Source organism: Penicillium manginii (genome assembly GCF_028828005.1).
Source record: "Penicillium manginii strain IBT 31320 chromosome Unknown utg000007l:1.0-2284322.0:1.0-2285126.0, whole genome shotgun sequence".
NCBI classification, from domain to species: Eukaryota; Fungi; Ascomycota; class Eurotiomycetes; order Eurotiales; family Aspergillaceae; genus Penicillium; species Penicillium manginii.
In genome coordinates this window covers 1,413,780-1,438,180 of record NW_026643108.1, presented here as the reverse complement: position 1 = coordinate 1,438,180, position 24,401 = coordinate 1,413,780, and the positions used below count along the sequence as shown (strand labels likewise).

At 45.0% G+C, this 24,401-nt stretch overlaps 3 protein-coding genes across 3 annotated transcripts; 1 reads left to right on the top strand and 2 right to left on the bottom strand.

Moving 5' to 3' along the window:
• Window positions 1-9,421: 9,421 nt before the first annotated feature.
• N7533_010442 (uncharacterized protein) lies at window positions 9,422-9,643 on the top strand (the record flags this gene model as incomplete). Its single annotated transcript, XM_057107092.1, has 1 exon — window positions 9,422-9,643. The coding sequence occupies one exon, from the start codon at window positions 9,422-9,424 to the stop codon at window positions 9,641-9,643; it is 222 nt and encodes a 73-aa protein (XP_056956309.1).
• A 1,624-nt stretch (window positions 9,644-11,267) lies between these two features.
• Window positions 11,268-12,036, bottom strand: N7533_010441 (uncharacterized protein; the record flags this gene model as incomplete). The annotated part of the gene is made up of 2 exons (XM_057107091.1): window positions 11,268-11,440; window positions 11,913-12,036. 2 exons carry the CDS (start codon window positions 12,034-12,036, stop codon window positions 11,268-11,270), a joined length of 297 nt encoding a protein of 98 aa, XP_056956308.1.
• A 1,417-nt stretch (window positions 12,037-13,453) lies between these two features.
• On the bottom strand, window positions 13,454-14,056 carry N7533_010440 (zinc finger BED domain-containing protein; the record flags this gene model as incomplete). The annotated part of the gene is made up of 1 exon (XM_057107090.1): window positions 13,454-14,056. One exon carries the CDS (start codon window positions 14,054-14,056, stop codon window positions 13,454-13,456), a length of 603 nt encoding a protein of 200 aa, XP_056956307.1.
• Window positions 14,057-24,401: the final 10,345 nt, after the last annotated feature.

The window sequence follows — 24,401 nt, the reverse complement described above, 5'->3', positions numbered from 1 at the left end:
CATCCCGGAATACCCTTATACCCTCTGTGTTTGCTGAGGATCCCGCAGCACAGGCGCGAGAGGACACATTGGATCACACAAATCCAGCACAGTATGGGTCGAACACAGGAGTGGCAGATGAGCAATCTACTCATGTCCCATCTCTTCCTCCTATTCATAGCATGCCATCGCTTTTATACATGGTGGACTTGTCATTCCTTTTACGAGAGGCTATTGATACTCTGTACGCTCCCGGGGCGGCGCGACGATCGTGGCTTGAGATTGAACTAGCGGTTTCAACTTTCAATAACGATGCCGACAGTTGGTTCTCACACCTGCCAGTTGAGTTTCATGCCACGGAGTTAGCTGAAGCTCATCCATTTGTACTTCAACGCATCGGCCCGGCTTTCCGTTTCTATACCACCAAGTTAATCATCTTACAGCCTTGTCTTCGTCGTCTTACTAGGTTGCCACGACCCGGGTCTGTCTGCGAAACTTTGGCGACCACATGCGTTCAAGTGGCGATACAAATGATCAACCTCCTGCCCGAGAAGGTGGACATAGCCTGGCTATACAGGGTCACTCCATGGTGGTGTGTCCTCCACTATATCATGCAATCGACCAGTGTACTCCTGATTGCGGTATTCAATCAAGATCTGCTGAATTCCCGTGTTACTATCGGCATCGGCAAGAAGGTCGAAAAGGCTATCCGGTGGATAGGTGAGATGTCCACTAAGGATTCCTCGTCGCGGCGGGCCTGGCTGTTTTGCAGGAACCTTCTCTCTCGGCACGGGTCGAAGCTTGAATTTGAGATTGATCTCGGGCTCCAGGAACCGTAGACATTTTATTAGACATGGCTGTCCGAGGTTGCCCACTTATCCACCGGCCGGGGCGAAGCTCACAGTTAAGAACCAGGATTGTTAGACAAGCTGGCTTTATAATATAACCCTCAGGTATTTTATATGGTCTATAATCTTAGTTCCCCATATTGGATTTCCAAGCCAATCACCACAAGCTCCCTAGTCTGCTAAATAACTAGCTTTTGTAATCTACGGGCGCGAATAGTTTGACATTTTTTGTCATCAATATATCCGCGCGCATTGACCGATAACTGCGTCCCAGATTTTGACGGATCCCAAGACCCAACTGCTAACTAATTGTGAGGTATGATAAGACCAAGCCATTGAAAGCACAGGGTATTCAATATCGAGTTTCCTCACACATGGATTTGTCGCTGCACTCTATATCGTCATCATTTTTTTTCTTAACCGCTTGATCGCCACTGCTCTTCTGTCAGAAAACTAGACTTCACACCTACTTACTGCCTATATTTATTGAGTGTCTTGGACAGAGGCTCTAGTTTTTCGGTCCTTTTAGTACCTGGATGAGTTTGGGCATTTATTGATGAAATATATCCGTCCGGTAGCTTTGTTCTGGGCTGAAAGTCATTTTGAGAATGTTTAGTACAAACAATGACCGTAGAAAAGCGATTGATTTAGAGGCTACATAAGAACTTTGGTTCACATCTTGTTTATCGTCATTTCAGGTGGGAGACTTGTAGTATTCTTTTCATTTTTCTCCCTTTTTGGCTCTTTTGATGCAAACCTGACGTATTTGCAGTCGCCGAGGCAATACCCAGGGAGGACGTCCACCATATACATTTGCAATTCACAGAAGTGTTATTTCGGGAGCAATATGTGAGGCTATTTATATCAGAAAAGCCAAATTGACTTATAATCAATTTTCTTCTGCAAATAGATACTGCGAAAATTATTTCCGATGGTGCGACTTTGTTCCTACTTAATCGATATGTACTGTACTGGCCTGGTTTCTCCGCATCGGCTGTCAGCAGCTCAGCAATCCATTATACAGCGATCAGCACGTGTCGTATGCCGAGTATATGCTTTTGGCTTCTATGGTGCCAAATGTTTTCGTTACATTTACTGGGGCATTTATGCTAGATCACATTCATGTCATCACTCCTTTCCTGCTTTTCTTGGATCATCTCAGTGAAATGGCATGGTGCTTATCATTAGTAAAAGGTGCCACACAGGGCAGAAGAAGCTGCATGTTGTCTTGACTCATTTGTCAAACATGGGTCTCATATTGCTAGGAGCCGCTATCCTTGGCGCGATTTCAAGAAAATGGGACATTGCTCTTGAAGTAATTTAAACACCATTTAAGCTTACATTATGGGAGATCTGACATAGGTTAGATCCAGCTCATCATTTGTACTATGCGGGCGGTTTACAACCAGTCTATTGCGTAAATACAATTTTATGTCATTGGTTGAAACAAATTAGGTCATTCCGAAAGATCAGCAAATTCAAATTGTCAATGCTGAATCAACCATATCATTAGTTCCAATGACAAGGAAGGAGAGTGAAACGGCAGTGAAGCTTGGTTGGAGCTTTTTCGTGTGAGCTCAATTTACACCACGTAAGAAGGATTTTATATTAAGGGGCTTAGTAAAAGACAACCCGTGGAGAGCTGCGATCCTAAAATATCAGTCCGCTTTGTTCCATTCCCTGTCCATAGCTTGATACAGGGGATGGATATAACTTCAGATGATTACAATATCACGGTCGAGCACAGCAGAAATTCTATAGCTCTTGTGCTGAAGCCATCTGTCAATCTACAAAATTTCTAGAAACGTAAGAAAAGAAGATTGCTACAGTAAGATCAGACGGGAGAACAAGGGAATATATTGTGAGATGAGGCTGTACAGATCACTACATACAACGCTGTATCATAGCTTGTATCAGCCTGACCTCTTTTAGACAGGTCCGATATACTTACTATGATATTCTGAGGTAGATACTAAGACTCGAATGAACATCTCTAATTCTGTGGTTGGGCTGGTTGATAAATAGGGTTGCAATATGACTTGTTATGATATTAGGCCGGTGCAGATCAGAAAGCAAGCCGCACCATCGAAATTAGCTCCGAGGTGTCTATACAGACAATCAATTTGATTTACAATCAACTTGGCTCCATGTTGTATATATAGCCTCATATTTCCCTCAAAAACTAATAAGACGATTCATACCCCTAAACAATAAAGATCTATTCTATTTAGTCAAATTGCTCATCCGAGCAGTCTTCTCCACGTGGCAGACTAAAGGTGTTAGTGCATTCGAGTCATTCACGGCACCGATTGGCCCATTATTTTTTGGCATATATCATTAGTATCCATAGCATCCAACGATAGCATTGATATCGACGACCACAGGCTCCCGGGAGTCAGGGTGAGATATTAGCCATTATTTCACTCAGGCCTTGTGCGTCTATAGGCATTCATGGCTCTGATTAGCTTATATCTCTTTGCAGCGGTACCCAATTTCACATATCCACTTAGTTCCCGGGAATTCTACGTGGGTATTGCTGACGGGCTATCCAATTATGGTAGGTGTAATGGCAGGTTCAGGTTCCCAGGAGCCCATAGCCGAGTTTGGACCAATCAATTCCACTGAGGCTTCGTGGCACATGTGGATCATTCGTGGCACCGATTGGCTAATTATTCCTCCATAAATATCACTCTATTAATGGTAGCCAATGATCGCATCAATAATTACGACCCACAGGCCCCTGAGAACCATCCCAATTATCAACCAATCATTTCATTGAAGAATTATGCGCAAGTGGGCCTTTGGTGACACTAATTGGCTGATGTTTCCTTGTAGTAGTACAGTAACCATCTTCTCGTGTTCACTTAGTTCCTAGGAGATCGATGTAAGTATTGCGATACGCAAAGACGAGGTCGATAGCAGGAAGAGTTGTTCTGCGAAAATATAATCGATCTAGTGGATCACTCACGATATAAGGAGCTCTTTCCCGAGATTTGGGCTGAGCGAATCAGTCCCACGCTGCACCATAGCTTGTATCTGCTTGATATTGTGTAGGCGTAATGGATTTTCTCTGATATACGAGTTAGGCAATGAAGAATCCTGCGGTCTGGCTGATAGGGATCTAGGGTCGCAATATGGCATGGTGTTTGCCTGTCTTTGATGAGGTGTTCGTTGCGTGGAGTAACGGGCATCACTGGTGAGTGAAATGAGAGACATGACCTCGTCACCTCGCCCGTCGCAATAAAGTGCGGACTGACGGTGGTGAATGGTGATAACTGTCATCAATTATTTTCTGCGGCATCGTCACGACTGTTTACACGAGCGAACAGCCAGAAAATGTTTTGCATGTTCCGGATCACCAGACGCAAAATGCAATGCCTCTGAGAGCTGCTTCGAACCAGTAATGAAATGTTGAGCCAGTTATCATTGAAGAGTAGTTTGAGCTTTAGCCCTCACAATTCACAATGATGATCTCATTGACGCAGACCGAATGCCTGGCTAAATTGCTATAAATACCCGGCCCCTCGCCAGCAGAACATTTGTTCGCAAGCATTCCTTAGTGACTCTGGGTGAAAGAATACCGGACGTGATTCGTCTCCGCGGCTACTCTCTGGTATCGATTGACCTCCAAACCATGCAATGAAATGAGTTGACCTCTTACATCGCAATAGCCTAATCTTTCTCAATAATTAAGTCTTCGAATAGTGAGTGTAGCTGCCCAGTCATTTGAAATTATGCTAACGCGGAAGATGCTCCATATTAGCCCCGCCTCCGCTATTCCGCTAAGCACCCATTGAAGAACCTTTCGGGGTCCTGAATGGTCCAAGCTGCGAGCACAATGAGTTACAAGTTGCCTTAATGAACTGCCTGCCTACTGATGATTGATGATAAATAGATGCCATCCTCCATACAGTCCCCTGTAGCGGATAGAAATAAGTGACAATGTAAGTTTAAAGACTGCAGCAATTTCAAAGGCAAATATCATGTGCTGATGACCCTCTCTGTAGGATGGCGAACTTTCTATCGCGAGTCGCTCAATGTCTTGTAAGTCCCGATAGTGCTTTGCCCCTACCCATTCCCAACACCCGGTATTGCATCTTCAATCTCAAAACGAACGCTCTTTCCGTTCGTAGCTCTCCGTTCTTTGGAAAATACCGCTTATGATTCTTTTTCGTCATAGGGCGAGCTTCAATTTACACTCGACCTGACAGAGCTATGTTCCCCCCTCGTCCTCGAAACTAAACCAGCTGCAACAACCAGATGGGCCAAGCCACTGAATCTCACTGCGCTTGCATCTTTGTTGTGCCTGAAGACGTGGCTGACACGGCCACTTCGCCTGGCGCAGTAAGCAAGCCCAATTCAGGAAGGCCTGATGCCCTCCGGTTAGCCATACGGTAACATTCCAAAGTGTTTCCATTTCGTCTCTTCAGCATTACCCTGTCCGAACAAAGGTTGACAGTCAATGCATTAGTAACTCGTAATATTCTGACGGCTATGAACCTCCTGCCCCACGTCCGATCCGAAGACTTGTCGGCAGCCATGAACCAGCCTCACTGTTAACCGAACGATTCATCAGAGCATCTGCGACAACGAGGAGAAGCCGAGACCTGACGGCCGCAGAAAAAAAAAAATTGTTTCCCCGATGAGCATCAATCAGCAAACTGAAGTGAGCTATTGGCAATAGTCTCGAGGTCATTTATTTCAACCCCTGGTTTCAGCTGCGCAGGCGCTAAGACAGGCTGTGGCTTAGACCTACCACATTTCCATTGCCTTGAGAGCAGTCATTTTCAGGTCGGGGCAAAGTTTGTCGCAACAAAGTTACCATGAATCTCTTTTCTGGTGGTACTTTTCCCTGACATGGTTGGATATTTGCCCAGAATCGTGTATTGGCAGGTACGGCTACATCCATTTCCCGTAGGAAAAGGTGATCCCCGGCCATTGTGCACGTGGGATCGAGCTGGCGCCTTATACCTCGTCTCTGGCTTGTCAATACTGATGCCAGACTGCATGACGGCAAGCTCATACCACCCTCGGTCACCAGAAATCATGTTGATATAGCGAGGCAGTGAAAGACAGCCCTAATTCAGCCGCTCTGACGAGTTCGATCGAGAAAGAAAGTGCATTATAGCTGATTAAAGGGGACCTCATCTAGGCCGCGAACAAGGTAAGTTGCGAGCGACCATATCGCACCAGCTGCTGATAATTGGTGGTAGATTGAATATATCCAACGAAGAATTGCCTTGCCTGTAATCTGATGCAGACGATCAAGTAAAGCTGCTACCATGACTTATTCATGATTGATCCTGGTAAGTACATTCTCATCACTAGAATAATTCGGATGTCAGCTAGCCCTATCGTCGAGCCGTTATAATGACGTTGGCGATTTTCCCCTGATGCTATGTTCAATGCAGCGGCAAGCCGACCGAATGCCTCCTCGCTTTCACCAATTCGCACGGACTCGCCAGCAGATTGCCGAGGCGGCCACAATGGTCCAATGGTTATTTGAAAGATGCAGGTCGGTTTGGTTTGTGATATATGGTGAAGGAGACGTGCTCACTGACATCGGACGTAGCCACTGATGTTACTCTCAGTGTGGGTGTGGCACGACGCGACGCGCAAGTGCACTCGGCCTTTGCCCCCCCCGTAGCATGTGTCTGTTGCGGCAGGTCCTCGATGACCATCAATTTCCATAACGCCGGTTGCTGACTTTGGCGGGAAGGCCAGTCGACTCCGTAAAAGTGGCTTCGCCATGAAATGAGCAAAAGGTAAAAATGAATCCGCAGAGCGAATACTCGGGAAATGATTCGGAAAACACAAGCGTAAATCGAACCCGCGTCGTTCGGAAAGCAAATGTGAAATTCCACTAGACCACGCAGGAAGAAGGGCACCGGCACTGATTTTGGTTCATCATAGCGACTACGTTCCAAATAATCATACCTCCCGTTCTTCGCCACACATCCGGCAAGATCAGCGTTTCGAGCTCCAGAAGTGCCTTTCATTTGATCAGGTCGAGACAAAATGATATCTGATATATGTTTGGAAGAATGAGGCTTCTATCCCTGGTACATACAGTACCCTAATGGACCTTTGCTGATTTTGCTTCTGGTTATGTATATGATAGCACTAGTCTGGTAACATATATCTTGCAGGTTCCAATTCAGCATAGGGTAACACCACCTCAGATACAGAATACCGACAAAGAGCAGACGGTGAAGCTTGAGCCGGGAGATTGTCATACAGAAGACTGCGGAATATGTATTACCATATCGAATCTAATTTCTAGAAAGTATCATCTCGCACTGTTTTTCAACTTTTGCATTTGTGAGAGAATAAAGATCCCCACTATGACGGGGTTGGATGTTAACCGTTGGCCGCCACTTCACCGCCCGGGAGTCACCCGCACTGAACATGTTGATTCACGATTCACTGGTCATGTCCCCATCACCATCATCACCAATTCTCAACCTTTACTCACCTCCAGCCTTCACCATCAGTATACCCTCACCATTAAGACCGTCAAAACCGTCAACACCATCGATACAACGACACACCACCCACCCACCGTCGAGAATCCGTATCTCCCTTCATTCGGACGAATTCTGCTGCCACTCCAGCCAGCAGGGACAAATACTCAAACCAATAGAGACCACTTGAATTTCAGCCGCCACCCCAACTGGCCACCCCGCTATCAGCCATGACTCGACGCTCCAATTCACACTAAGTGGTGGAGAATGTCCATTCTTGAAGCTCAGGGCATGATTGAGCGCTACAAAGTGCATTTTTCGAACCAGTCATGTACGGCGGCATCTACCTACAATACTGAAGTCATTTTACACCATATTTTGTTGGATTCTTGATTCTATCGATTCTTTGGAGCAGGTCTTGGCTTCTTCGAGTAATTCCGCGAATACTAGTCTCTGACACCACGGAGAGGTGCCTGCAATTGCCAGAGGATCAGGACGAGGACCGCGGCGCCACGGGTCGCCTAACAAGCACAAATTTGATAACGCAGGGCTCAAGGCTGCATGGAAGCTCAAGATTATACAATCACAGGGCTCAGGGCTGTGAGGGAGAACTTGGTGTCGCAGCGGTCTCCTGCGGAGGTTCTTGGCAACGCAGGCGTCCCTACGGAGCACATGTTTACAACGCAGGGCTCATTGCTGCGAGGGAGCACGTTTTTACAGTCACAGGGCTCATGGGCTGTGAGGGAGCACATTTTTACAACGACAGGGCTCATTGGCTGCGAGGGAGCACGTTTTTACAATCACAGGGCTCATCGTCTGTGAGGGAGAACTTGTTGACGCAGCACTCTCCTGCGGAGAACTTGGTGTCGCAGCGGTCTCCTGCGGAGAACTTGGTATCGCAGCGTCCCCCTGCGGAGGCTCTTGATGTCGCGGAGGTCCCCACGGAGCACATTTATACAACACAGGGCTCATCACTGTGAGGGAGAACTTGTTGACGCAGCACTCTCCTGCGGGTCTCCCTTGGTAACGCAGCGTCCCCCTGCGAGGCACACTTGTTGACGCGGAGCCCATCCCGCGAGGCACACTTGATATCGCAGAGCTTATCCTGCGAAGCACACTTGGTAACGCAGAGCTTATCCTGCGAAGAACACTTGGTAACGCAGAGCTTATCCTGCGAAGAACACTTGGTAACGCAGAGCTTATCCTGCGAAGCACACTTGGTAACGCAGAGCTTATCCTGCGAAGAACACTTGGTAACGCAGAGCTTATCCTGCGAAGAACACTTGATATCGCAGAGCTTATCCTGCGAAGCACACTTGGTAACGCAGAGCTTATCCTGCGAAGAACACTTGATATCGCAGATCTTATCCTGCGAAGAAAACCCGACTGCCCGGGAGTGTGAGGAGGAAAGTCCTGCTTTTCTTTTCGACGGGAAAAGAGCGTCTTTTATGTCATTTCGGATACGTCCTTCGGTAGCGACCACTTGCGTACATTTTGCCGGACCCAGAGATTTCCACTCGAAATTCGCGCCGGGCGGTCGTATTTTCGCTGGCCGTTGAGGCCGTCTATCAACGTTGAAATAAGAAATTTCAAGCGTTAGGGGTGGAGAGCGGGTGGAGTGGCACGCCCCACCTGGACCCTTGGCTCTCCTGGGTCTAGGCCTGACAAATAAAATGCCTCAACGTTGTTGATAAAGGTGAAACAACCCCAACTTGGCTGACAAGTTCGAAAGAATGACCTGCCTCTGGTACATCGGGTGACCATACCCTCAAACTTGTGTTTGTAGACTTTTCCAATGTACAGTAGCTTTGTGCATGTATGCTCTAAACTTTGGCGATGCTTACAACCCCACCATTTGTCTGGCGATAAACGTTGAGTAATGCCTTGGCTCTACTATAGATGACTGCCTGAACGCTCCACCCCATCCATCTTTTCTGCGGTGAACATTTCCGGCGAAAAATATGAGTAATATGATACTTCCATGGCTCGCTTGAAAAAAGTCCGAAACTAACTTAAATAACTCAGTGTATAACAACTCGGTACTTTTCCAGGAGAAAAGCAAACACTTCATTCTTCCAAAAGCCTCCCAGTCTTATTTTCAAGCTTTTTTTCGTCGTTACAGCCTTGAAGATGACAGAACGTGTCTCTGAATCATCTGCTCCCCGATTCAGCGAATATCGGGCTCGATTGACCAAGGCGCTGGAAGACGAAAGTTCGACAGAGGAAAGTACTTGTCAGGAAGATGCGATCACACGCCGACATAAATCGTCCACCGTGAAAAAGACGAAAAGAGATGGTAAACGAGCTGACAGGGGTGGTGAATCTGGAAACAGCGGCGGACGCGATACTTAATCTAAGTCATGGAAAAAGAGAAAGGCGGTTGACAACTTATCGTTTGGGCGGCATAGAAATGCAAGTCCTGTCATCGAACTGTTAGTTGATATTCCTACCTCTATGCCCTGTAATTTGCGTTCTTTACTAACAAATTATGCTAGCACTGACGATCGATTGAAGTGAGTGTACCGGAGATGTCTAATTGAAGTCCAGAGCAACACTGACAGAAATATATAGAGAATTAGAAAGCAAGGCAACGAAGCGCCTGCTCAAGAGGAAACTTGCTTCTGAGATCGAAAGCCTCAGAACGGAGATAGAAGACATGAAAAAGGCAGTTGCGTGTCTTAAAACCATCTTTGGATGCGCAGCGGAAAAGAAAACGAGTTTCGTTTGAGGACAGTGCCCGCTAAAGAGCTCAATCAAGCCAGGCAAGTATAATGCAGCCACTGCAATTACTGTCCAGTATCTTGTGCTAGAATAAACACTTTCACTCCTTAGACCATGCACCGGGCTGGAAGCTTGACATCGAAAACGGACAGCGAATGCATTCCACGGAAATGTCATGTCGGCTTTGGAAAACATCGACCTTCCTTACTATCACATTGAGAAACCTTGTTTCATGCACGGAGCCATACGTCTTTTGTCGTAATAGAAATATTTACACTTGTCGATGGCACGACTCATTTAGAAGTTTCACAGAAATGTGATTTGCCATGTTTGCGAAACACGGCGAAATTCTAAGATCGTTGTCTTGTGATATTTCTCAAATAGCTCCCCCTGCGAAGAAAGCCCAACTCTCCTTCGAAACGGCAATGTTCCTTTCGAAGGAGAGGATATACGAGCAATATCTGTGTGCGATTATAAGCACGGAATATCGTGGACCCGACGCAAGGGGGGGGGCTCTCCGCAACAATCCCGAATAGAACATATCATATATATTGCACTGTAGTAATTTGATTCTTCATCAATGTATGGTTCCCTTTCAAATAGAAGGTCTTCTATCGGCAAACATGAACAGTTTGGTTTTCTTCTTACAGCTCAAAACTAGGCTTCAGGTGACCCTTGCAGCTACATTACTAGCCCAAACACAGAATGTTTCATGTTCTTTCAGTATTGGTATCGACCTCGTATATCAGACAAAATACATCACACCTACAAAATATCAAGCAGATACAAGCTATGGTGCAGCTTGGGACTGATTCGCACAGCCCACATCTCACTAAAGAGTTTCTTGAATAGTGAGTGAGGTACTAGATAGTTAGACCTGGCTAGAACCCGCGGGTACCCTCCACGACCCTGACCCTCACCTCCCCATGCGGAGGGTCAGGGTCCGAGACCTGGACCCGCGGGGAGGGTCGTACCCAGGCCGACCCTCATGAGGGTTACCCGCGGGGACCCTGAGGGTCGTCAAACATAACAAACAGGTAAAAGACGTGACTGGGCGTCAATTGCATAAATTATGTAGAAACAAGCTGTATTTCATTGTAATTGTAAACTAAAAACTTCATCATTGTATAGCCTTACAGGAGGATACACTCCTTATTGCATCCATAGGTTCATCCTCGAATAGGGGTTTAATTTTTGAATGGTTTACATTACATCTATAGCATAGTGTCTAGTCATAGTTCTAACAAGCCAAGAGTCAAACTATATACCCATCCAGTAGTCTCGACTTCTTCCGTATCCTACCTGATACACGATGCTGCGTATTAGGGAAGGATAATAATAGGTTCTCCTCCGGGTTCACAAATCCATCGGCATCAGAATCTTCCTCATCACCAGAAGTGACCGCAGGCCGCTTTCCAGCGGCAACCGCTGAGAGTGGCGGTACGTTTGGGGTTGTTTGCATAATTGATACAGCAGCCGGTGTATCAAGACGCAACTCAATATCCTCCTCCTCGTCATCACTGATAGCCTCGAAGGTATGTGTCTGGACATCAAGTGCTTCTGCCGAAGCTGCTATCTCATGGTCTAAGAGATACTCTTGGAGAATCAGCCGCTGCTCCTCCTCAATATCAAATTTTGTTGTACACATGTACAACATAATATCACGAATAGTCTCTGGATTCAACGACCCCCGGCGGTAGTGGCATACATCCCGAGCAGAGTTAAACAGACGCTCAACTCCGGCACCAGTTGCTGGAATTGACATGATATCACGGGCAATGCTTGCAAGAACAGGGAACTCTCTCTGATGATCTTTCCAGAAGATCCGAACAGATCCTTTAATAGTATCTAATCAGGTGAGGTTAGTTATATGATTCATCACATAGGCTTATTTACTTACCACTCTGGAGATATTTGGTGAGCTCGTCGTACTGTGGAGCAATTGATCGTGGTGAAGAATCACCGTCAAGGGCCCTCTCTAGCTCCGATTCAGTTATTAATAACTGGCTATTAGGCTGTATCATATCTGATGGTACACGTTGGCTATATCTCTCGAAAAGAGACTGAAGACTCTTGCGGTATTCTTTTCTATAGTCCTTTCCTATCTCAGGATCTAGGTCCCAATCACCTGTTGAAAAGAACTCCATCTTACTTGATGGCGCTAAGATCGTCCCAATTGCATAAAGATTACCTTCGATATCATCTGTCTCGCCGTAGTATTTCTTCAGTTTCTCCTTCGCAGCCTCAAGGGAGGAAAGCATCAGCTGTTTCCAGTGAACTTTCTTTCGACGAAGCTGACGAATTGATCTTTCAAGATGATCAAAAAGCTTGTTATAAATCCTAAAGATAAGGTGGATACTCGAGTCTTTAGTACGACAAACTAGCGTAGTAAGCGTAAAAAAGGGCTGGAGAATACAAAGTAGATAGTCAATCTGCCGCCACCCCTCAATACTCAATGCAAAATGGGTTTGGGTGTAGTCCTTGCAGTACTTGTCGAATATGTCATGAAGTCTTTTCGCCCGCCGAAGCATCAGAAATGTCGAATTCCATCGTGTACGGACATCCTGGATTGGGAGAAGCCTTATCCCAGCATTATTAGATTGAAGATTCAAGAAGGCTTCTTTGCGTTGAGGGCTTCCGTTGATATAAACTGCAAGGCCGCGAACCTATAAGGATTATTATCGTTATTGGATTATGATTCGTAAATAGAAGCTTTAAGCTTACCTTATTTAGAGTATCGGCGATCTCATGTTTCTGCTGGCGTGCACGAAGTGAATGTACACGATCTTCAGACCATTCCGTCTCGGTGTTGTTATTCTTCGGGGCGGCCTTAATTTTACCAAGTAAATCAGTTAGACTCAATTGAATAACATGCGCAAGGCAGGGCACTTGGACAATTGTAGAATCTGTCTCTTGCTGTAGCGTCTTAGTCGAATCATTCACCGCTGCGATAAGTGTCTTATTATTAGACGCATTATCAGTTGTCACCGCCAGTATACGGTCAGCGATCTGGTGCTTCTCTAGGATCTGGAGAACAACCCTACCGAGGTTCACTCCAGTATGAGATCCAGATATTGGCTCAAACCCAAGGAGAACCTCGCGATACTCCCATTCCTGGTCTAGGAAGTATCCTGTGATAGCTATGAATGCTTGCTGGAATGGAGAAGTCCAACAGTCAAGCGCAATCGACATTCTTGCACTAGATGGAAGCCGTTGTAGTGTCTCCTGTTGATGTTCTATAACAAAATCCTGAAGGCGCTCACGAATCACCTTTCTTGATGGAACACTTGGTAGTGTGGGTGCTAGCCGTGCGTAGGAAAGGAGGTCGTGGAATTCTTGATGTTCGACAAATAGGAAGGGTAAATGCGATACAGTGATCAGGTTTAGGATCTTCTGCTCCCATATTTGCTGGGTAAAGGTAGGCGCTGGTCTTCTCTCAGCCTAAATAATAGTGAAAATAGTATTAGTATTGATATTAAATATAGGCTGGTTCAAATATACCGCGTCACTAAGTAGTTGCTGGATATTACCCTTCTTCGGTATTCGCTGTCGGCACCTTAGCCCATCGAGATGTTTCTGCATCGATGAGGTTCCAGTATGGTTGGTAGTTGGGTGCTCAAGAATTGTACGGCACCGTTTGCATATAACGCCTGGCTTCCCATCTTTGGTATTTGCAACTTGTTGAAACCCTTTCCAGCACTCTGCACGACGGTTCACATCCCAGTTGATCCGCTTCTTCTTACCAAAGTCGGTTTCAAGCCACCACTGAATAAATTCTGCGGTCATTGTAGTTGTAAAGACAACGTACTCGTTGATACGGTCTGGTTTGATTCGTGTAAGAGTGTCTGGGGCCTGAGGTGCCACGCGCGATCGATGGGTTGGAAGGTCTGGAAGGTCTGGAACTGATCCAAACTGACTTTCGGATAGTAGTTGACTCTGGCTTTCGCGTTGGGATAGGGAATCGTTAGGAACAAGGTATTGTAGCGTGTCTAATTGCACCCCATCGAAGCTAGATGATGCGTAGACATCGGAGAGCTGCGACATGACAGATTTAGTAACTAGAAGATAGTACTATGACTGAGGAAGAAGAGAGTGAGGAACTTACTGTTTAATTTGTAGAAAAAGATACGCAAGATTCTTGGGGCATCCGTTCATCCCTGTTCTATATGCTAGAATTGATCTATCATCTTTTGTTTCCACATAGCTAGATCTGATTGGCTAGCATAATAAACGAACCTCAATGAACCTCAAATAGACCCTCGCTTACCCGCAGCGACCCTCAAGGGGACCCTCACTACCCGCATCGACCCTCAAAAGAGACCCTCAAGTTGAGAAAAAGTCTTGATCAGAACGACCAAGTCCAATAATTGCAATCTTTGAACCGGATTTACAACATATTTAGATTATTTGTCCTGAATTCTTGAAGAAAAAGTAATAGAAGAAGATATAACAGCTCAAATGATGTAAAAATGAGGTTATTTGAACCACGTTTTTATAGCTTTCTTAAAAAACAGTGGTTCTACAAATGAAGATACACATAGGTTACACTATCTGCAATATATATATTTACAACTTTACATGCATTTTTGTCGACAACCGCCACTGACCACCCCCTATATCGATATCATCAAATATTACTTGTAATCTGTGGGTGACCATGTCTACGGTTTACTTTTACATGAATATTTATTTATAATTCGCTATATTGATGGAGTATTCAGTAAAATATCTACAAATTGACGGAACAGCTATAAAAAACATAGATGAATCATCAATTTTATCCAACCGAAAGAGGTAAGGCGTCGAAAATTTATGCAAATGCGGGTCGTTGAGGGTCGCCGAGGGTCCGCATACTGAACCTCAACGATCCTCAGGGTAGGTTGAGGGTCGGAAGGTTGGAACCTCCCCTCAAGAGGGGAGGTTCGAGGTTCTGGGGTAGGGACCCATGCGGAGGGTCGTAGCCAGGTCTACTAGATAGATTACGTTTTCGTAGAACAATTGTCTCTGCCATCGGCCTCGACTTGCGTAAGGCAGTACCCATACCAATCTCTAGGGAAACTAAGTGGACACAGGATGGTGCGTAGCAAATTCCATCATGGGGAGCGTCTGAGCCCTTGCCGTGTGTGAGACTTGGATTTAAGTGTTGCGGGGCAGAAGGGTGAGCTCCCATTAGCCGGAATGCTTGGCCACCCAATAGTTAGTTAGTCTCGGCCGAAAACGACCTGTGGTTTCAAGTTACTAACCTGTCTGGTGTTAGCCGAAACTTGCCTAGAGAACATCTTTGCCTGGGCGTGGCGCCCTAAAGTAAATGTGGATGGGCTAGTACGTGCCGTAGCAGCACCAACGACGGCATCAAACGTACCTCCGAGCGTCTCTATCTGTTCCATGACTTCTTCCCCATCTTCAATCCATTACGGCGATCCATTCTGTCCCCGCTGACAAGGAGATCGCCCTCGCGGTTGTTCCTGCACCTCCCAGAAACCTCGCGTGTTAACCATGAGCACAGCCGCGGTTCAATGAGTATAGATGAAGATTCAATAAGCTTCCTTGTTTTTATGATGACGTGCCCAAGTTGCCAAGTACTGTATATAGGGTCTCTAGATATACTGCGCTAATCGGGAAAGCGGTTCCGTCTGTCTATTTTCCAGCGAGTCCAGTGGCACGCATCAATGGATGTACTAGAGTATCGCCGTACGTGAAGTCATGAATGTTTCACAATGAACATTGTCTTATTTTTTTATGAGTAGTTGATGGCTTGAGCACAAAGAGAAAAAGAGTTGAACTATACTGGTCGAACGTCTTTAGCTTACTACGTAGCTCACAACCAGAAGTCGTTTTTTGAACATTCCTCAGGCCATTTTCACTAGGGATGAAGCTCTTGCTACAAAAGAAACACATTGTAGTCTTGTAAACTGTCCGAGTTCCAACACCACAACTCATTGAAAGAATGCAGCGGTTAAACTGCGTTAGAGAGCATGTCCTGACAGAGCAACCAAGCCCTCTGTGCTAGGGGTTCCCAGGCGGATATCATGCCAAGCCACCGAACAGCCTTATCCACCTTATGTGCGATATCATACCCGTCGATATCTATGGCTCGTGGCCCTTTTATGAGGCAAGTGAAGAGAATAGTGATAGACCGCATGAGATAGTGCAGAGCACACCACCATGGGCACCGAGCATCGAGCCAAGAAGTTCCTGGTTCATCCGGCAATATGTCGATCAAATCACAAGCCGATTTTATACACAGGGCTGCCATCGATTCACAGAAAGTCGTCAGTCTGCTGCCCATATGCGTGCGGGATAATACGACTTGTAAACAAGGCTGTAAAATCAGAATTTTGGTTGAGTAAAAAAGGAAAGCGAGACTTGTACGGTAAGGTACCCAGAAATCCATCTCTTTCGATGTTGCTACTTTCAGGGTATCCTGCTAGAAAAAGATTCATCTGAGTGCACATCGGGCTGGCCAATCTTGGGCCATTCTAGCAGGGGTTAATCGAGCTGATGATTTAATTGAAGATCCGTTCATTCAGTGGCTATATCAGATAAAGAAGTGAGGAAGGGTAGTTGCACGTACAAATTTGGGAGCACGTATCGAGGCAGCGGGAGATTGCGCGGTATTTTCCTAGAATTTTAGTTTGCATTGTGGGAAAGCTGGCACAAGTTAGATCCAGCCCATCAAAGACAAAAGATTTTAATTGCTATAACACAATTAACAAACAGGCACGCGAGTTCTATCTTCAGACTAATCGCCTATCGTCACCTCACACTCCACGTACGGCACTTCACATATCAGCTGTTTGGCCGGCTCTTTGCTTTATCTCCATGGTCTATCCTGTTGAATTCAAAATGAACAGTTGTGGAATGGGACTCATACCATCCAAGAAGATAGCATGATTCAGCTGATGCAGGATTCCGGTAGAAGGTCTTAGCTCAAAAGGCCCCAATTTCTTTCATCTACAAAGATGGTGGGTGGATTGATATGCTAGTGCCCTTAATCTTCTTGACGAATCGAGATCATAGGAATTGAAAGCGGCCGACTAACATCCGCTCAACTTCCGATTGCAGTGGATGAATCAAGGATTGACCGGACGGCGGGGGAGAGGGTATCCGGTATCACACATATATTGAAAGTCTGCGGGTTGGCAGAAATGAGAGTCAGTTGAAGGAGGAGGTCATGATCACCTAGAAGTTACATACGGCTAAAGGTTGCCACAGCTAGCTAGAAGCCCGTCTACTTCTGGGGCTTACTGACCTTTGCTGACGTAAATACCTAAGTCTACAAGGCTGCTATTGTCCCTAGTTGCATCTGGTCTTCAACACAAAAGATACAGGTAGTGTGGACAGACTAGACGATATGGATACACCAAAAATCCTCGGAAGGGCTGGATTTGGGGAGAGGGGTTCTATGCTATCCTCCCAGCTTGTATCATCGAATTTCGTTTCGGTAAGTTCATGTCGATTGAACTGGAGAATACGTTACTGCCAGCAGCTGGATGATTCAGCGCATACCCGATCTCCTACCTGTTTCGTATAGTAATCGGAGTATTCTCGGAGTAACAGCCCTGTAACACGCTAAACAACCCCTGAAATATGGCCTTCTGAGCAGTGGCCTGCAGATAGTTCTTCAGACAATCAATCAATCGCTGAATGGTTCAATTGGCCCTCATGAGTACTAGTCGATACCGATATCCGATAATCTGACAAAAGCCATTGAGGGCAGGACCTTTAGTATTGCGTATGACCGTAGCTCTGCTTACATTGTGACGAATGTCGCCAGTCTAATTCTACCAATCGTCTCAGTATTATGTGAACTGATAAGTCCAGCAGCCCTTATTGGCTGGCTGAATGCTTGGTCGTTTTATAATAAATTGGTCAGTCACCAATGGTGACAGATCATTTTCTGCGGGTCCCACCTCTGTCCCGCTTTGGATGCCGTGGCGTTGTGGTGGCAATCTAACGTTTACAAAGAGCATATGAAGAACAAGTTGCTGTACTTCCTTTATATTTCCCCCGTGCAGCTTTTTCTTCCTATGATCTGGCGATTCTTTAATGCCAGTCAGGGGTAATTCTATAAGTAGATCAATGTGTGTTCTACTATATACCTACCACGATTGACAAGCAGTATTTTTGATGCTGACGGGACTCGGGAATTTTGGATTTGTCCGCTATCTAATATTTTCTTGTCTCCCTTTTTATAAGGACTAAACAGGCCTAAGAGCCTAGCTCAAAGATATTTCTTCGAGCGAATGAACTATCATTCCATGCCCTCAACCGCATTGCATCAATACTAGCAATCAGCCCGATAGGGTATGGAAAATATATAACAATGTGATACAGTCAACTCTCACTTATTGCACACCCTCCCATCCAAGGAAAATCATGTGCAATAAGCGGGAGGTGCAATAAGTGAGAGGATGACATAATCAATAAATTAGCTAGCCCTTAGCCCCATTGCCTATTTAGGCTTCCATCCCATATCCTCTAGGGTCACCTGACGCTTCTCCTCGACCTGAATCCTGCCAAACTCGCTGATTAAGCTCTCAACCTGACGTATATGGTCTGATGTGCTCTTTTCCTTGCTTCCAACCCATAGTAATATATCCTGTAGATGACCCATTATATCAGAATTGGACAGAATCTCTGGTGGAGGCCCATTTTCTTCAATATCTTGTGCTTCCGAGCTCTCTATATCAATATATATATCTTGCCCATCAGTCTCATCTTCATATATAATATCTTCCTCTATAGGGTTCAAAAATTGATCAAATGGTATGATATCATCATGACCAAGCTTCTCAACTGCTTCATTATATAGAGCTTGAACCTCACTAGTTAACCCTGGCTCAGGAATTGGTTGAAAACCAGCTTCTATCTCATCTTGGATAGCTTTGGTCTCATCTTCAGAACGTATTAAAGTGCTTTTTTTGAAGCAATTCTCAATCGTTTGATCTGATATTGAGCTCTTCCAAACCTGGGTTAACCAAAAGAGTGTATAAGATATATTCATACGATCTTGTGGATCAAGACCTCGATCAAGGATAGCAATCATCCAGCGCATCCATTTCTTCCGATAATAGTGCTTCAAATTTTGAATAATCCCTTGATCTAGAGGTTGATATATAGAAGTTGCGTTTGCGGGGAAAAAAAGAACCCTAATATGAGCAGGTGGTGGGATAGACTTCAGACCAGCAATATGTGGAGAGGCATTATCCAAAAGCAATAATGCTTTCTTATGTATAGGAATACGCCTATAAAAAGCATATAACCATTCCCTCATAATGTCTTGACGCATCCACGCCTTCTTATTCCAACGCCAGACACATCCTAGAGCTTGGAAATTGACTCCCCGGAGCGCACGTGGTGTTTTTGCAGTTCCAATTAACCATAAAGGTAATCGGTCTGATCCATCTGCATTTGTTGTAACGACAAGAGATATTCTAGTCTTATCTTTCTTCTTTCCAGCAATTTTTCCATGGGAAAGACCCCCATTTGGCATCTGCCTCCAGAATAGGCCAGTTTCATCCATATTATATATCTCAGATGGTTCATATTGATCGCATATCGTACGAATTTCTTTCATATGATTGTGTACAGAAGATGGGACTGAAGCAGCTTCTCCATGGAAAGTATGATATCGAAGATTATGCCGGTTTTTGAAGCGCGAAAGCCAACCCTCTGAGAAAGCAGGTTTTTGTTGATCTCGATATTCAGGGATCTGAGACCAAAGCTCGTTTGCTTTGATCTGGATCAAAGGGCCAGTGATTGGAAACCCTGATTCAATATGCTTATTCACCCAATTCGAAAGCTTCTGGTCTAGAATAGGCCAGAAAGATGAAGAAAATCGTGAATTTGCCTTAGTAAGCCCTATATCAAGATAATCATATTGAGATGATAGAATTCTTGAGACCGTTGTACGATTAATCTTATGTTTAAATTGGGACAAAAACCAATCTACACACGCGGATTGGGTTGGTCTAGGGCTAGAATTAGACCAAAAGGCACGTAATGCCTGCTTTTGGGCATCTGATATGCCTAATCGAGCACGCTTTGCTGGTGGTAGAGCAGCTTGTGTAGCTGGTCTGACAGTTGGAAGAGGTGGAAGATCGGAGATTTCAGGCATTCTGATTGGTCGATATGACTGACTAAGCGGATGACTCAGCAAATATGGGATGAAAATTGTGTGCAAAGGGTGAGTGTGCTAAAAGTGGGAGTTTTGTATGTAAAATCAAGAAAAAGTGGGTCCGTCCAAGCGAATTGTGTGCTATAAGCGGGAGTATGCTAAGAGCGGGTGTGCAATAAGTGAGAGTTGACTGTATATTGTAAGTCAAAAGATATATATTTGTTTACTCGCAAGCTAGTAGGCCTTCTTACTCTGATCGTTTGTGAATTCGATGTAGTTGAGAACTTAGGTTTTCCTATATTTTTTGATACTATAGGGAGCGCAGTAGTCTGATTCGATTCTCTATAATTTTTAACTAATGAATACTACTTTGGTGGTGGCTTAAATCCATTAAGAAATTAACATCGGAGGGTGAAAAAAAAAATCAATGCCAACATCTAATCTGCGGGGGATAACACTTCACGAATATCTAGGCTGAATGGGCCGGCCCATGGGCTGGCCCATTAAATTAACCAATCAGAGACCCTTAATAGGAAGTCTCCTGGCTAAATTGTTAACTGGACTAGAGCTGTATACACAACGCGTCCCCCCTGAGTTTCTGCTTTATTGATCTTTCAGCTAAATAGAAAGTATGTACCTGTAGAATAAAATAGTTTGTAACCTCTTTCTCTACTCTCTTCTACCTATTCAACAATACTCGTTCTTTAATTAATTGCCTATTCTTCATTATGCCTGAAATCCAATTACCAGAGATAACCCTTATAGATGATGGCGAGGCATGTGATGTTGATGATTCATCTTTCCTGGATCTTTACTCTGACAGTATTGCGCCTGAGCACTCTGCAAGTCAAACAACACAGTCTTTCCAACCTATCAATATCCCAGGGTGTCTTAAACCTATCAACAACCACATAATATTCGAAGCAATGAACAAGGAAGAGTTTGTTAACTGGTGGCTTCGTACATCTGCTGGGCAAGCTGAGGATGCAAGAGTATGGGATACAAAGGGCTGCCGAGCAGATATCTGGGCTTCATTCGACCAGGTTGCTCACTGTGTTACTGGGAAGCCAATGATGATATGCAAGCGATGTGGTGCTATTCTCCACCACCCAAACGCTATAAGTCATTCTAGCAAGAGAGCACATGGAACTACTGCGTTACGCCGCCATCTTACGCGTCAAACATGCCAGGCAAGAGGGCAAGCGCGAGGGAAAGGGTCTAACCTACAGCGGCTACTACAGCATCAGGTAAGGGCCTTCTTTTCCGGCCGGAAAACCATCTAATGCTTCTCTCTCTTAATTAGGCAGCCATAGCCCCTGAAGCATTCAATGAGAACCGATGGAGACAGCAACTTATTACAACAATATCTACATTACGCCTTCCCTTTACAATAATCGAGCACCCTGAATTTCTGAAGCTTATCCGACTAGCTCAGCGAGCTCCCTCTCCTATCAATATACCCTCTCGCGTAACATTACAACGTCAGATTCAAACAAAGGCAAAAGATTGTCGGAAAGAGATACTTCGGAAATTGCCAAAGCATGCAAAGCTTTCAATTAGTCTGGACTGTTGGACCTCACCTTTCCAACAGGCCTTTATGGCAGTATCTGGCTATTTTATTGATTCAGAATGGGAATACCGAGAGGTTTTACTTGATTTTAAACCTCTTGAGGGTGAGCATACTGGGGCGAATCTCAGTCAAGAGGTTCTTGAAATACTTCAAGAGTATGAGATCAAAGAGCGAGTATTGGCTATTACTACTGATAATGCGTCCAATAAATTAACCCTTGTTTCTTCTCTCCAGGAAACTCATCTCTCTCAAGGCCTAAGCTCTGATACTATTATTATCAGAGTACCATGCCTTGCTCACATCATTCAACTAAGCCTTAAGCAGCTCCTAGGTCAAATAAAAGCAAACCCTATCAATGAGAATGTTGAATCTATTTGGTCAGAAGAGCATATGCAGAAGGCGCGTCAAATAGCAAAGGAGTACAGTATAGCCAGCACCCTTCGCAAGGTTTGATGATCTAATACCCTCACTATTCTCCGAATCTCTACTAATTCTATTATGGTTTACCTAGATTCGAAACCTTGCTATATTTATTAATGCAAGCCCTCAGCGCCGTGCGAATTTTAAGAACCTTCAGCCTGAAGGCTCTCAACTGTTTCCAATTCAAGATGTACGAACACGCTGGAATTCAACATTTCTGATGCTCCGCCGGGCAAAGCGACTTCAGTCCTATCTTAATACCTACTGTGTGGCAGATCACCATACTGATCTTCAGCTGAGTAGAGATGAGTGGCAGCAGATTGATTATTTGATCTGCATTACGCAGCCATTCTATCAATACACTACCGCTCTCTCAAAAACTAAAGGCATTACAATTCACATGGTATTCAGTATCTATAATCGTCTGTTTGAGCATCTTGAAAGCCGCCAGCGTCAGTTGTGCCACAAGAAGATCTTATGGAAATATCAGATGCTCCAGGCACTAGACAAAGCAAGAGATAAGCTCAAGGACTACTACTCAGCGACCGATACTCCAGGGCTTATCAACATATATACCAATGGAACTATCTTAGCGCCGCAGTATAAACTTGAGTTCTTTCAGACCCCTGAATGGCAAGATAAGGACTTTGCAGGTGAATATAAAGCAGCACTCGAGCAGCAAATTCTTGCCTATGAAGTTTAACTCCATGATACTTGCTCACAATCCGAAGGGCCTTCTTACCCACAGCCTGTTCAAGAGATATAAATATTGCTTAATAGTTATAGAGCTCGACCCGCAGTACCACTCTCAGAGCTCCATCAGTATCTGAAGGGGGGTAAGTATTCTCCCAAAACACAGTTTAAATACATACCTCTCTAACTATTCATTAAATAGGTACTATACTCACTTCCCCACTTGATTTCTGGAGGGACCATGAGCAGCAGTTCCCAGTGCTTGCAGCAATTGCTCGAGACATGCTTTCTGTCCCAGCTACTGGTGCAGGTGTAGAGCGCTTATTCAATTCTGCCCGCGATATCTGTCATTATCACCGCGGCTCTCTCCATGCAACAACTATTCAGGATCTCATGCTGCTAATGTGTGCTAATCGATTTGATATTGAGGAGGAGCAACTTGCTTTTATACGAGAATATAAAACAGAGTACGAGATAGATATTCAACAGGAGGATACCACAAAGCATATACTACAGGAGATTATAGAGATTAGTGAGGGGGAGGAGGAGGAGGAGGAGGAGGAGGAGGAGGAGGAGGAGGAGGAGGAGGAGAAGGAGAAGACTCCTCTACAGCATCATACAAAGCGAAAAAGAGATAATTATGAAGCTGAAGAGGAGACATCAGATGAGGCAGGAGGCTCTGCGGAAGAAGAGCCTCTACTACCTAAGCAATCTAATACTCAGCGTGCTTCAGGGAGGGCCCGGATACCTTCGATACGGCTACAGGGATATACTACTTAATATAATCTATAATTTCATTCACATCTCTGCTCTCACTGTATCTGATTCAATATAAAAATCACTACTGTATCACAGAATCACTTTATTATCGAAACCACAGCATTACAGCCAAGATCTCGCTTAATCTTCATATTCTATGCAACGCATGTTAGCCCTAGAAAAAGCCCTATCTTTGGGCCATTGGGCCGTTTTGGGCCGGCCCATGGGCCATGTACAGGTCTAGTCCTGTAGGGGTCAGATCAGCTCCTAGGAACGGATCGATCCGACCCACATCCAGACCACACACAAAATGCGATAGCCAGCCAGCTCCATATAGCTTAAAGCACGCTTCTACAATGATAATCTCACATATACTGCTGCCAGCCGTCAAATACGAAGTATAAGCAGTCACAGGTCATATCTGTGCCTTAGGCAAGCTACTCTATGATAGTCTTCTTCTAACTGGTCTGCCACTCCGCCCTTGGGAAACCCCTGTTCACAAACTTTAAGACCTGAAACGAGGAACGAGTGGAACGGGTTATTACGGCTATGACTACATATACATGCACACGGTACGATAGAGTAGCCTCTATTTCCTAAATAGGCCTAGTTCCGGTGGTCTCTAGCCCCGTGTGTTGAGTGCGGTCATGTTGCGGAGGTTTCAAGATTGTTGTGATATGTGGCTGGTGCAGATCAGGAACCAAGCCGAACCATCGGAATTAATCCCGATGTATCTATACGAAGAATCAAGTTGATTTCTAATCAACTTGCTCTTCTCGTTGTATATATAGCCTAATGTTTCCCTTTGAACAACAAGATAATTAATA